This window comes from Capra hircus, chromosome 19 (genome assembly GCF_001704415.2).
Source record: "Capra hircus breed San Clemente chromosome 19, ASM170441v1, whole genome shotgun sequence".
In the NCBI taxonomy this organism is placed as follows: Eukaryota; Metazoa; Chordata; class Mammalia; order Artiodactyla; family Bovidae; genus Capra; species Capra hircus.
In genome coordinates, this window is record NC_030826.1 from 47,503,755 (window position 1) to 47,517,351 (window position 13,597).

Below are 13,597 nucleotides of genomic sequence, written 5' to 3' on the forward strand. Positions count from 1 at the left end.
AACAGATGAACAGGCACAAGGAGAGGGGCTGGCGTGGGACCTCAACCCCGGCAGCTGCTGACCTACACTGGTTGTTTGCAGGCACCTCTAGCATCGACACTACGTGTACCATCTGGGGGCTGGAGACCGGGCAGGTGTTGGGGCGAGTGAATCTCGTGTCTGGCCACGTGAAGACCCAGCTCATCGCCCATGACAAAGAGGTACTGATGCTGCTCTGCAGGTGCTTTCTCTGCCTTAGTGTGAGGTCAGACCATTGTCTTCCTTTTTTGCAAGTGACATGGAAGATCATTATATAATGCTGATGTCTTCTCATCTAAATTGAGAGCAGTAGTGTGTCAAAACAATGGAAAACAGTATATGTTCATATAAACAACTTATTCTGTAGTCTGTTGTTTTTCTTTTTGTGCCAGAGATTGCTGGTTTTTAATAACAGACTCTCTTAGAGGCAAACTTGGACCTGATGTGATTAAAAAAATAATCTTATAATTTAAGGGTAACACTTACCTTGAAATATGTTTACTTTTTTGGGAGCAGGAAGGCAAGAAGAGGGGAAATTTCCTGGCAGACAAACTAATTGATTAACTCTTCTGTAAACTTGTTTTATGAATTTCTAGTATGTTCACTTAATACTTACATGTGTAATACTATTTGGAATTGAATATGGTTAACTTTGATGGTGATGTTTCTCCTATGTGTATTGGAAGAGCTGAAGGGAGCGAGCTCTAATTGTATTTGCAGAGCCTTCTTCTGAGTGATTTTGTAAAATGGTCATAAATCTTTTAACTCCCAGAGCCACCACGTGCTGGTCCTCCACCAGGGAAATCACAGGATGTCTCCTGTGGGTAGCGTTTCCTTCTCTCTCCAACTCTTGTGCAGCGAGGAGTGTTAATGTCTGTACAGATTAAAAGGATGCGTAGACATTAGGTGAGAGCTGTGAGGTTGTCCACAGACGTTGGTGACCAGGTTATCATTCTTAGAGAGAGGTCGTCCTTCAGCTTTCTGTGCTCCCAGCGCCGAGATCTGTTAAAATCTGCTTAACTGGGTCACCATGAAACAAGGGGCAGAGGAAGAGAGCTTGACCTGCAGGGAACGCCAGGAAGGGCGTCCTGGCACCTAGTGGAGCAAGTTGCTACATTTTGGTTCTGTGACACTTAGCCCGTCGTTCTCTGTCAGGGTCCAACCCGGAAAACTAGAGCTACTCCGCATGTTTAACCTGAGGGGATTTAATGAGGAGATGGCTCACACAGCCGCTGCTGCTGCTGCTAAGTCGCGTCAGTCATGTCCGACTATGTGCGACCCCAGAGACGGCAGCCCACCAGGCTCCCCCGTCCCTGGGATTCTCCAGGCAAGAACACTGGAGTGGGTTGCCATTTCCTTCTCCAGTGCATGAAAGTGAAAAGTGAAAGTGAAGTCGCTCAGTCGTGTCTGACTCTTAGCGACCCCATGGACTGCAGCCCACCAGGCTCCTCCATCCATGGGATTTTCCAGGCAAGAGTACTGGAGTGGGGTGCCAGATGATGGTAAAGATGATGGTAAAGCTGAGGAGCCACACTGGCCACAGTGAGGTCGTCTGGGCAAGAAGAACAGCGAGTTTAACAGCCAGCAGGCCCTGAACCAACACCCTGGCCTCAAAGAAATGAACCTCAGGGTGATTGTCCGGAGAGAAACATGACACCTCCCAGCACCTTTGATTTTTCTCTGTCCGCATCTCTGTTGAAGTACAGACTTGCTCGGAGGTTCTCATTGCTGCTGGTGGGTTGGTGCAGAGGAGGGTAGCGTGTGTCTGGGAGTTGTCACCCGCTCTTGGCTTCTGATGAAATATGTGGGTGGAACACAGAGGAAGGAGCAGTCAGAGTGGCTTTACACGCTTGGCTGTACTGCCCGTGGGCACCTTATTGCTTAGTGATGCTGCCGTGGTGTCCCTGTGCCTGGGAGTCAGAGCGCCAGCTGTGGGTGCACGTGTGGATAAACACGCCCCAGCCCTGATGCAACTGGCCAGTGCCGGCCAGTGCCTGGGTCTGTCGGGTCTTGGAATGGCCAGCCTAGTTTCCTGCTGAACCACTCCTCGTTCCCACCATAGAGAGGGAAGTGCAATTTCTTCATTGTCAGCCAGAGGAAGGGCAATGTATGATGTTGATTAGAAACAGATGCTTGTTAGTCAGTGTCCCCCAGAAGGTAGAACCTCAGGAAGGCTGGAGTCACAGTGTGAGGGACAGGTTCCACTCATGTCTCCCCAGAAGTCAGCTCTTATGGTCCTTGACCCCAGGAGATGGGTTTTTTTTGGCATTTTTGTTTTTCGTTGTTCAACATTTTGTTTTTCTTTTTCTCTCTCTCCGCTTGTCTGGCTCTGGCTTTGTCGGTCTCTCTTTGTCCCTTTCTTTCTCTGAAGCCCTCTGTTGCTCTCTGCCTGTTTTCTCATAGACATTAGTGCAATACAAAGTTTGCAGCAGGTAATAAATGCATGCGAAGAGTTGACTCATTGCAAAAGACTCTGATGCTGGGAGGGATTGGGGGCAGGAGGAGAAGGGGACGACCGAGGATGAGATGGCTGGATGGCATCACTGACTCGATGGACGTGAGTCTGAGTGAACTCCAGGAGTTGGTGATGGACAGGGAGGCCTGGTGTGCTGCAATTCATGGGGTCGCAAAGAATCGGACACGACTGAGTGAACTGAACTGAATAAATGCAGAAGAAAATAATTCAAAACCTAAGTTGTTATACTTATGAACACAAACCAACTAGGAGAAACAGCATTTCCTAGGAGACCAATATTAAACCTCTTTGTAAATAAAGGAATACCCGAGCCTCCCATGATTCAGAGCGGCTCTTACCTCTTTCTTGCACATGGGTCTCAGGTCCAGGTTTCACAGCAGAACTGTGGTCAGAGGAGGGCCACTTCTGCCTCTCCAGTCGATGACCTCAGCCTTCCTGTGGTCATGGACTGCTCTGATTGTACATAGATGAAAGCCACGAGGGCCAGGAAATAAATGTCTCAAATCTCGTAACAGAGTGGCAGGAGACAGCCACTGGTTCTGGCTTCATTGAGCCTGTCCAAGCCGACCGGATAGAATACTTGCTGAGTTATCTGTGCTCTGTTGGTCAGCAGGGTGTGTGCTGTGTTACCGCGGGAGATGGAGGAAGAATACTTGGAAGGCAGCAAGTGAGAGGAAGTCTACCGGCTTCCACCGTAGGATGGTCGTCACTCTTTGGGAAATCGTTGGTGTTAGCACCCTCAGTTTCCAGTCCTCGCAGGCGCGGTGTGGCTTTATTTACCTCCTTCCAAGTCATGAGCAGGGGTTTAGATGAACCAGGGGACAGTAGGTTTCCCTGTGACATGAAAAGGAGGTAACTGACCTGAATCTGACAGTTGCTTCTTACTCACCAACAGGTCTACGACATTGCATTTAGCCGGGCAGGGGGTGGCAGGGACATGTTCGCCTCTGTGGGTGCTGATGGCTCGGTGCGGATGTTTGACCTCCGTCACCTAGAACACAGCACCATCATTTACGAAGACCCACAGCATCACCCACTGCTGCGCCTCTGCTGGAACAAGCAGGACCCCAACTACTTGGCCACTATGGCTATGGATGGAATGGAGGTGAGAACCCCACTTCGGGCTAACCTAGGCCCTGCCACTCCGCTCCAGCCCGGCTTAGTGGATCCAGGAGAGCGGTTCTCAGCTGACGGCAGTTTTCTCCCCAGAGGATTTTTGGATCCACCTGGAGCCGTTTTGGATTGTCCCAACTTCGGAGGGGGTAGGGGGTGCAAGAAGGAGTGGTGCTCCTAGTGTCTGGGAGTTGGAGGCCTGTGGTGCCCAGGACCACTCCCCGCAACACACGGCACAGCGTTACCCCACCCCAATGTCAGGAGTGCCGAAACTGAGAAAACCTGACCTAGAGTAAGGGCCGTGTGTCGAGAACTTACAATACATAGAGAGCTGGACTCAGAGCCAAGGAAAGCAGTATCTAAAAAGTCAACCAAATCATTCACGCTTCTGGTGCCGAGTAGACAGACAGGCAGTTTTCCCTCTGTCGTCTGGGCAGAGTCTTCCAGCCTTAGTGAGTAGACGGGGAAATGGCCGCCGTGTAGCCTGTTGTTTCACAGAAGCAGTCAGTTGTGGGTGCACATGACGCTGTGATGAACTGTGTTTTGAGGAAGCCAGTACCTTTTAGATTCTGCTTTGGGGTTCAGGGGAGAGGGCTCTCATCTGCCCAGCTGAGCAGGCACAGAATTCTGAGTACACCTGATGGCTCATGGTGGATTATTCACATTCGTGTTACCTGCCTGTCCGCCTCCCTTGCAGCCTAGAAGCCCCATGTGGCTTGTGATACAGACTACAAATGGCCCGTGCCTTTGTTTCCTTTTTCCTCAATCTTATAGTTACTTTGGGGACCCCTCTGTCTCTAAGGGTCTGTCAAGTCTACAGATGAGCAAGTTATATGTACACTTTTTTTTTCTCCCCTTGTGTAGTATCTTTTTTTTTTTTTTCCTGTAACCCGCCAGGGTTTCTTGTTCTTTCTGCAGGTAGTGATTCTGGACGTCCGAGTTCCCTGCACGCCTGTCGCCAGGTTAAACAACCACCGAGCATGCGTCAATGGCATTGCGTGGGCCCCACACTCATCCTGCCACATCTGTACTGCAGGTAATTACTGGACGGGGGGTGATGGGAAGGATTACTGGAGGCGGGTGATGGGAAGGGAGGTGGGGGGAGGTTTTCCTCTGGTCTCCTTAGCATCATAATCCTCACTGTATCCCAAGGAAGGTTTGAGAGATTTACACAGAGTGATGCCACTGAGAACCTCCCTATACTAGCATAGCTGAAACAGTCTGAACTCCCAGATGATCTTGTACCCTCAGTGATATCAGAGAATCTGTATACTGTCTACATCGTATACAGTTACAGGCTTGTGTTGCCCGCTGTGTGCCCCCAGAATCCTGGCTTGCACAGGACGTGCATCCAGGAATATGAGAAGAGGGGCAGTCTCCTTGGCTGTAACCTCCACCCTCCTGTCCCCCGCCCCTGCACTGAGCTCTGGGTACCTTGACGGGCCCTGCAGAACCTGACTGGATCTGCAGCATGTGATGTGTAGTTCCCGTTTCACCATCTGCTAGACCCCAAGAGTACCCCTTAAAAATGTGCTGGCCGTCAGAGTTCTTTTATCATAGAAATAATGTCTGGTATTAAAAATTAAACAACACTGAAACAATGCAGAGGTGTATGAAACAGGAGGGTGAAAGTCATCTTCCCTCCTTCCTTTCCCGTTTCCACCTTAGCAGTGTAGTTTGGTGGTTTGGGGCCAATTCAGCATGAATTTGGAAGCATGAAGCTTTTCTTCCTGGGGCCCTCTGCTCATGCCTGTCCATGTTGTTGAAGCACAGCCAGAGGCGCAGGCCCACCCACTTCCTCTCAGCCTCAGGTTGTGGCCTGCCTTCTTCACTGTGGCCCTCGCTGATGCATGTATGTCCGTAGGATGGGGGAAAATCCCATTAAATTGAATCATCAGAGCGGGATCTTTAATGACTCAGGTCCTTTACGTGGCTGAAGATGCCATGTGGGGGTCACATCCCGGCTTTCTTCCCTGGTGTCCGCCTCAGAGGAGATGAGGTGTTGGTCTGAGTCCCTCTGCCATCCCCGCTCTGCTGTGGGGAACGGGCCCTGAGATGCAGAGGTGGAGGGCTCTGCCATTCACTGGTGCGGAGCTCTGTGGCGCAGGGCACCTGCCTTAACATTTCCTCATCATTGAAACCTCCCTCCTTGGGGTTTGGGTGAGTGAGTCTTTGTAAAGTGTGCCCCCGCCCTGATGCAGGGCTCATGACCCTCACTGCCTGAGTGGTGACTTGCCTGCTGGCTCTCTGTGCCCCCAGCGGATGACCATCAGGCCCTCATCTGGGACATCCAGCAGATGCCCCGGGCCATCGAGGACCCGATCCTGGCCTACACAGCCGAGGGGGAGATCAACAACGTGCAGTGGGCATCGACCCAGCCTGACTGGATTGCCATCTGCTACAACAACTGCCTGGAGATACTCAGAGTGTAGTGTCAGTGGCGCCGTGCCCACACGGCAGGGGCTCGTGTGTCTCCCGCCTCTGCCCCACCCCCAGAGTAAGAAGACGCGCGTTTCCGGTGGCCAGTACGTCTGTCATCGCTTTGCACCCGCTGTTAGCAGAAACTGCTCCAAAGTCCCCGGCCAGCCGCCCACCGCTCGCTGTGCCGGACTCAGCGCCGCGTGGCGCCTCCTCAGCCCAGGGCTGAGTGTTTCGATTTCTCTCTCCTTTCCTCATCTCCTTTGGTTCTGCTATTAAAAATTTCTGTATATCTGTTTGTCAGCCGTCATGTTAATGAGCTCTGTGGGCAGCGGCTGTGTCTGTATTCATCTGTCGCAGATGTCTCTGTCTGCCCAAGACAGCAGTCTGGGTCCTTGTCCATGTGAGCACTTCCTGGGAACAAACACCAGTTTTGAAACTGTCTTTCTTCATGTTATCTGTGTCTCTTAACAAATTTCAACTTTGTATATTTTTTAATCTATCGGGCTAATTTTTTAACGAAAAGAATTTTACTCCCTGGCCTCTTCCTTGGTTTTATCGCCCTCCCTGTTGACACCTTCCTCTCCTCCCTCCCTGCCTGGATCTGGCCTCAGGCCCCTGACCCTCCGAGCAGTTTGCCTTTTGAATCACTGCCTGGGCGGAACATACCTGACTGGGAGTCCCAAACCTCCTTGGTGCTCTGAAGTCGGCCACCTCACACCTTTCCTTGGCCTGGCTCTTGTCGAGGGCATTCTGAGCTCCAGAATAGACATGTGACCCCTGCTCTTACTCCCTCAAGTACACACGCCTGTCCAGCCCCCCAGGACCTACTGAGCTAGCCAGGCTAATGGGGGTGCCCGACTCCCAGGGGATGGTGGCAGGAAGGCTGAGCTTAGAGCATGTTTCTGGTACACAGTTTAAGAGTCTTGTTTTTCTCTCCAAATATAAGCCCCCAACCATTCTCTTTCATGTCTTGAACGATAGGCAGGTGTGATGCATCAGCTGAACTTCAGTGTCTCTGTTTAGTTCACTGTGACTGGTGGTACGTTGGCCACCCTTCCGCTAGAGAGGAGAGAAAGCCCTCCTTGGCAGGTGCCCAGTCTGAGTGTCCATCCCAAACAAGATCTCCTCTAGGCCGTGGGAGACAGTCAGCTCTTGCAGAGGATGGATTCAGGCTGGGATCATCCCAGGCCATCAATTAACCAGAGAGCAAGAGAAGCTTCAGAGACCCAGGGCCAGCCAGTTCAGAGCCCCGCAAACCCATCAGCCCCCCCATCCCCAAGTTTCAGTTCTGAGCAGTATTGGACATGGAGGCGGTGGGTGTCCTTTTCCGTTAGATGAATGAGTTCCAGGGAGGGGTCTTGTCTGTGACTCTGGTGGTAGGTGAGTCCTTGGGTGGGCAGAGTTTGGGACACGCCCAGAGTCTGAGGGGAGTCTGGTTTGCCACGCTCTGCCAAGTGCCCGAAGGTTTCTGAGACCCTCTGAGTTGAGCAGCTGGGAGTAGAGAGTAGCAGGCCTTGGCGCCGAAGATCTTGTCCACAGGGGCTCTCACCTGCTCTTGAGAAACAAAGCAGCTAGCTTTGTGTTTCTGGGCCCTTAAAGTCTCTTGGTTGAGTCTCCCTTTTCAGAAGCAGATGGATTGGTATCCCCAAAGTCATAGCTCTTTGCTTTCACACATGGGGGCTTATCCCAAAGAAAAAGCCTCTTTTTCCTTTTCAGTCAGGGTATTTCCCCTTCTACCTTTATTCTTGCTTCTGATTTGGGGGCTCTCCAACTGGCTGTCCACTTGGCCAATCCTCCTGCGTTTACCGCCAGCTTTGCCCTGCGTCATTTTTGGACATGTGACACGAACCAGTTCTTGGTCAGAACCCTCCTTTGCTTGTTCTTGTGACTGATGCTTCCAGGGTCCTTCCCTCAAGGATAGCAAGGCTAAGTTGAATGTTGCTGGCTCTGGGAGGCCATCAGTTCCTTCCTGTGGAAAGGGTCTTGAAATGGAGTCTAGTGGGAGAGGTCGTTCTGGGGACAGGGCTTAACTCAGTGAGCTCTGAGTTAAGATCCCTTCCCTGATCTGCACTTTTGTGGTCTGAGTGGTGAGGAGATTTGTCACCTGGAACTTGAAAGCAACCTGGAGAGGAAAGTTAGTTACTAGGAATGAGGATATTTTGGACAATGTTGCTATTTACCTTGGAAACCAACAACTTTTGATTTTTTTTTTTTTTCCTTTGCCCTGTGGACTCCCAGCCCTGTCACCCACCTTAAGCCCTGAGGTGTGGTCCTCTTCCTCCCAACATCCCATCTGGGCCCAGGTGAGACTCCGCAGCTCACCTGGGGGGAGAGAGATGCACACACGCGGGCATGCATGCACTCACACACACACGCAGTAGCTGAGATGCTAGAATTTTGAAGGCTCCCTCTCCCTCCCTTCATGCCCTGAACCAGATGGCCTCAGGGCTGAGGAGGGGATTTCTGTAGTCTCAGGATTTAGAAAGCCTCTTAGTCAGCCACGCTTCTGGAAGCAGAGATCTGCTGTAGTTTCAAAAGCAAGTGTTGGTTTAATTTGTTTAGGTTCTCAGATTGCCAGCTGGAGAGAAGAGGTGGGAGGCGCTGCCTCTGTCCTTGAAGGTGAGAAGCGCCCTGGGAAGGCTGCGCTGGCGCCTATCGGCTCTGGCTCTCCCGGCTGTCGCCCTTTGATGTGGCCTTGGACTCCTGAGCCACAGCGACCTTTGTTTTCCTTGTCCTCCCTGCGGGGAGGCAGGTGCTGAATATGTCAGGCTTCAGGCTCCCCATCAGAGAGCTGGCAAAAGTCCTTCGGAAGCGTGAGTGTTTACACCCAGGAGAGTCGGAAGCGTTTCTTTCCAGGAAGGAACTAGGCGCACGATGAGGACTTGAAGAGAGAAGATGTTTGATGATGAGGGGAGAATCTCTTATCAGAACCAGGATCAACTCTCGGAGTACTGGTTGAGATTTGAGAAGAAACAGAAAAAAAACTGAGACTCCCAACAAGTTTTTGATGACAGGTGTGGCTGAAATTTTAGGAGGAGATTGAGGATGGGGGAGGAAATCAGTGATGATGAAGAAGAAAATATTCGAGGGCGGTACAGGTCTGAGGTGAGGAAGCAGGCAGGCTGTCATGTGGCCGTGGGGTGAGACTGTTCTCGGGCTGTGTCAACCTTCCAGGACCATTCAGCAGTGTCTGTGATGCTGGGGACAGGGTGACAGAGGGACCCCTTCCTGCTGCATTTCAATCCTGCTGCTGTTTGGTGGCAGAAATCTGCAGGAGTTGAGAGCCCCTCAGTCCTTTCAGACCGTGCCTCTTCTTGGTCGTAGGTTTGTAGACAGCAGAAGCGGAGGTTGCAAGGTCATACTGACTCCCCACCCCGCTGTTCTCTTTCTCTTCCTCTTACCTCCCCACCCCTTGCCCCTGTAGAGCTCTCTTCCTGCTGCAGCCTGGACCTTGAATTCCCAGCCTGCGACATATGTAGGAGCTGCACGGTCTGCCAGCTATGGGAGGCCCGCCTAGTATCTTCCCTCCACTGTCGCCAGCTCCTTTGACTGCCCGGCTTAGGGGAAGGGAGACCATTAAAGCAGAAGCCCCAGAGCGGACTCTGCCCTTTCTTGTCTGTGCTCCGGGATAAGCAAGGAAGGTTATGCTAGTCACTTCAGTTGGGTTTTCCCTGGGAGCAGAGTGGAGCCGAGCAGTCAACTGTGACCCCTGGGCCAGGCTCTCCAAGAAGGGTTGTCCCTGCACTGGCTGGGCCAGCTACTCAGTGTTGCATAGCCCTGCCCTCTTTTCCCACCATGTCATTGCTGCTAATGGTCAAGGTCAAATATATGGCCACATGGAATGGGCCAGGTCCTCTCAGGCTCATTTGTGGATGTGATTTTTTTTTTTAAAGAATGGAAACATGTAGGTGCCTTCCCGAGAGGCTTGGACTGGTGTCTCCAACCAGAAACAGATAAGCTAATCAGAGTATGGACTCAAGAGGAGGGATGTCAGCAGTCTGTGTAACAGCTGGAAAACGTCCACGTACTGGCCTTTAGGACAACCCAGGGGATCAGAACTCGGGATCCCTGCTCTTTAAAAGAACGTTCTCACCTTGGGTTGATAATGCAGTGTGTTATGAAACTTGTGGAGCTAAAGCTTGGACTTGCTGGAGTCGAAGATGGATCATTTGATGTGGTTCCTGTGTATGTGATGACCCCTGTCAGTGACCTTCCAGCCTTCCTCCCCAAGCGTGAATTTGTAGCATGGTTGTACAAATCTCTCTGTAGAAAATGGAGGTTTCTTGTTCTTTGAAGTGTTAAGCTCTAGCCAATCAGTTTCTGTCCCCTTTAGCCTAGTGTGTCTGAACTTAATTTCTCGCTATGTATTTAAACTTTTCCTCTGTATCATAGGTTTTGTGGCATCCCACGGTCAGGTGGAGAGGAAGCTGCCCCTTACAGAACTGTACTGTAACCATTTTTTAAAGAAACATTATTTTCACAGGACTGATTATACACAGGGCTTGTAAAAAAATTTTTAACACTGTGCTGTGAAACCACGCTGGTAAATCTCCATTGAAGGCTACTTCAAAGGCACCTGAAAGTGGAGTGTTATATCTATGACTTTATTTCTTGCTTCCTAAGTATATTAAACCTAATTTTCACCCTTTCATTCTGTTTCAGCCTCCTGTATAAGAAGTACCGTATTTTCTGCCCATCTTACTTTGTAATAAAACTTGAACATGTATAGACTGACTGAATTTCTTCTTGTGATAAATTCAGTTCTTCCCATTCTGCCATGGTGGTCATGTTCCAGAGACACTGGCCAGGCGATTAGACTCTACCTCAGCCCATCACACTATCTGATGGCCTAACTCATCACCTGTAACAAAACAGGGCACCTGCTGCCTGCCAGGGGCCCATGACCTTCAGGTTCCTTGCAGGGGACTGGAAGAGACATCCATATAAACAAATACTGGCCATGTCCAGTGCAGTGACTCAGATTCAGGGTTCCTGGTGGCCCTGCGGAGGAGAGGGTCACCTGTGCCTGGGTGGGAGTCACGGGATCAGGGAAAACTTGATGAGACAAAGTTGCTTGAACTGGGTTTTGAAGACTGAGTTGGAGTTTTCTGGGTATAGAGAAAGGCATTTAAGGCAGAGAGAACATGCAAGTACAGATCTAGAGAGGGTAGATTTCTCCCTCAGTCCACTGGTTAAGACCTCACCTCCCAATGCAGAGGACGCGGGTTCAGTCCCTAGTTGGGGAGCTAAGATCCCGCATGCCTCCTGGCCAAAAAAACCAAAACAGGAACCAGAAGCAATATTGTAGCAAATTCAAAAAGACTTTAAAAACTGTCTACATCAAAAAAATTTGCAGTTGCTGGAGGGAAGGGATGGTTAGGGAATTTGGGGTGGTCATGTACACACTGCTGTATTTAAAATGGATAACCAACAAGGACCTATCATAAAGCACATGGAACTCTGCCCAGTGCTAGGTGGCAGCCTGGATGGGAGAAGGGTTTGGGGGAGAATGGATACATGTATGTGTATGACTGAGTCCCTTCGCTGTACATCTGCAACTATCACAACATTAATTGGCTATACCTCAATACAAAATAAAAAATTCAAAGAATAAAGGAAAACCTAAAAAGTAAATGTTAAGGTACAGACATGTATGAAGGGGTTATGTGAACACGCAGAGGAGGGCATCTGAGCCCAAATGGAGAATTTGGAGAGTTTTCCTCTGGCGGGAAATGATGCCTGAGCTATAAATCTTAGGAAAGACAAAAACTAGCCAGAAGTGAGATTGAACAGCAGAGACACAGGTTTGTGTTTAATACAAGAATTGGGAGAAGCAATCTGGTATTTCTATATAAACTGCAAAGTACAGGGAGGAGAGTGCCTAGCCCCAAGGAGCTTCAATAAAAAAAGAAATGGAACAATTCATAAGTGTACTAAGTATGGGCTTCCCTGATAGCTCAGTTGGTAAAGAATCCGCCTGCAATGCAGGAGACCCTGGTTTGATTCCTGGGTCTGGAAGTTCCCTGGAGAAGGGATATGCTACCCATTCTAGTATCCTTGGGCTTCCCTTGTGGCTCAGCTGGTAAAGAATCTGCCTGCAATGCGGAAGACCTGGGCTTGATCACTGGCTTGGGAGGATCCCCTGGAAAAGGGAAAGGCTACCCACTCCAGTATTCTGGCCTGGAGAATGCCATGGACTGTATAGTCCATGGGGTCACAAAGAGTCGTACACAACTGAGCGACTTACATAAATATACTATTAATTACAGCTAAAAATTCAAAGAACTCAAGATCACTTTACCTGAGGTGGTGACAGCTGAACTGGGTCTTGAAGCATGATAAAGATCTTAGCAGCAAGATAGTGACATCACTCCAAGCAGAAAGGAGCCAAGAAGTGATAACTTCTATTCAGAGTACAGTGAGTAACTCCCTCTGACCTGACTAGTGTTAGGGCATGAGACCAGAAAAATGAGTAGATCTGAGTTTATGGAGATTTTATATAATAATAACAAAGTCTATACCTGTGTATTTTATCCATTATCCCATTTAATCCTGGCAAGGCTATTCCGGCCTCCCTGGCTATTCTTTACTCAGTGGTAAAGAATCTGCCAGCCAATGCAGGAAACGCGGGTTCCATTCCTGGGTAGGGAAGATCCCCTGAAGAAAGAAATGGCAGCCTTCTATAATATTCTTGCCTGGGAAATCCCATGGACAGAGGAGCCTGGTGGGCTGTATATAGTCCACGCCGTGGCAGAAGAGTCAGACAACCTTGAGACTAAATAACAACAAGGCTATTTACAGGTCAGAAAATTGAAATACAGGAAATAAAGGAGCTTGCCCAAGGTTACACTAGTAATAAACGGGGTTTGAACCCACCAGTTCAAACCAGAGGCCACAAGCTTAAGCTGTTTAACACACCAGGTCCTTTGGATTTAACCTCACCAGCTTGGGAGCCACTGGAAAGTTTTCACAGCCGTTGGCTTTGTTTCTTCTATACCTTCTCTTCCTAATGGCCTCAGTGTTCTCTTCTGGGAGAGCAGAGGGAAAACGCAGAGGGGAATTTGGCTCTTGAAAATTCTTCTGTATTTTCCTCCCTCTCCAGGATGGCAAGCGTCAGTTACTTTTAGGGACTTTGTCACTATGGTCATCTCTGCTATTTACATCAGCCCTTACTTTAAGGGCTTCCCTGGTGGGTCAGATGGTAAAGAATCCTTCTGCAATGCAGGAGACCCAGGTTTGATCCCTGGGTCGGGAAGATCCCCCTGGAAAAGAGAATGGCTACCCACTCCAGCATTCCTGCCAGGGAAATCCCATGGACAGAGGACCCTGGCGGGCTGTAGTCCATAGGGTCGCAAAGAATCGAACATGACTGAGCGGCTAACACTTTCACTTTATTACTTAAAAATAAAGCTCTAAGGGCTTACTTTGCGTTTTCAACCGTCCTACGTTGGTAAAGCAAGTAGTAGCATCCTTTACAGATAGTGAAGAGGAAGTTCAGAGAGACTAAATGACTGGACAGATCACATCTCTGCGGACGATTTCCTTACCTGTAAAGTGAAGTGACTGAAC

At 49.8% G+C, this 13,597-nt stretch overlaps 1 protein-coding gene across 1 annotated transcript in view; it reads left to right on the top strand.

The window, feature by feature from the left end:
- The window catches only part of DCAF7 (DDB1 and CUL4 associated factor 7), a 30,796-nt gene extending 20,037 nt beyond the window's left edge, over nucleotides 1-10,759 (top strand). The window contains exons 4-7 of the mRNA XM_005693979.3: nucleotides 82-200; nucleotides 3,390-3,599; nucleotides 4,526-4,643; nucleotides 5,867-10,759. Coding sequence (XP_005694036.1) covers nucleotides 82-200; nucleotides 3,390-3,599; nucleotides 4,526-4,643; nucleotides 5,867-6,039 — 620 coding nt within the window. The 3' untranslated portion in view covers nucleotides 6,040-10,759. The remainder of the gene's footprint in view (nucleotides 1-81; nucleotides 201-3,389; nucleotides 3,600-4,525; nucleotides 4,644-5,866) is intronic.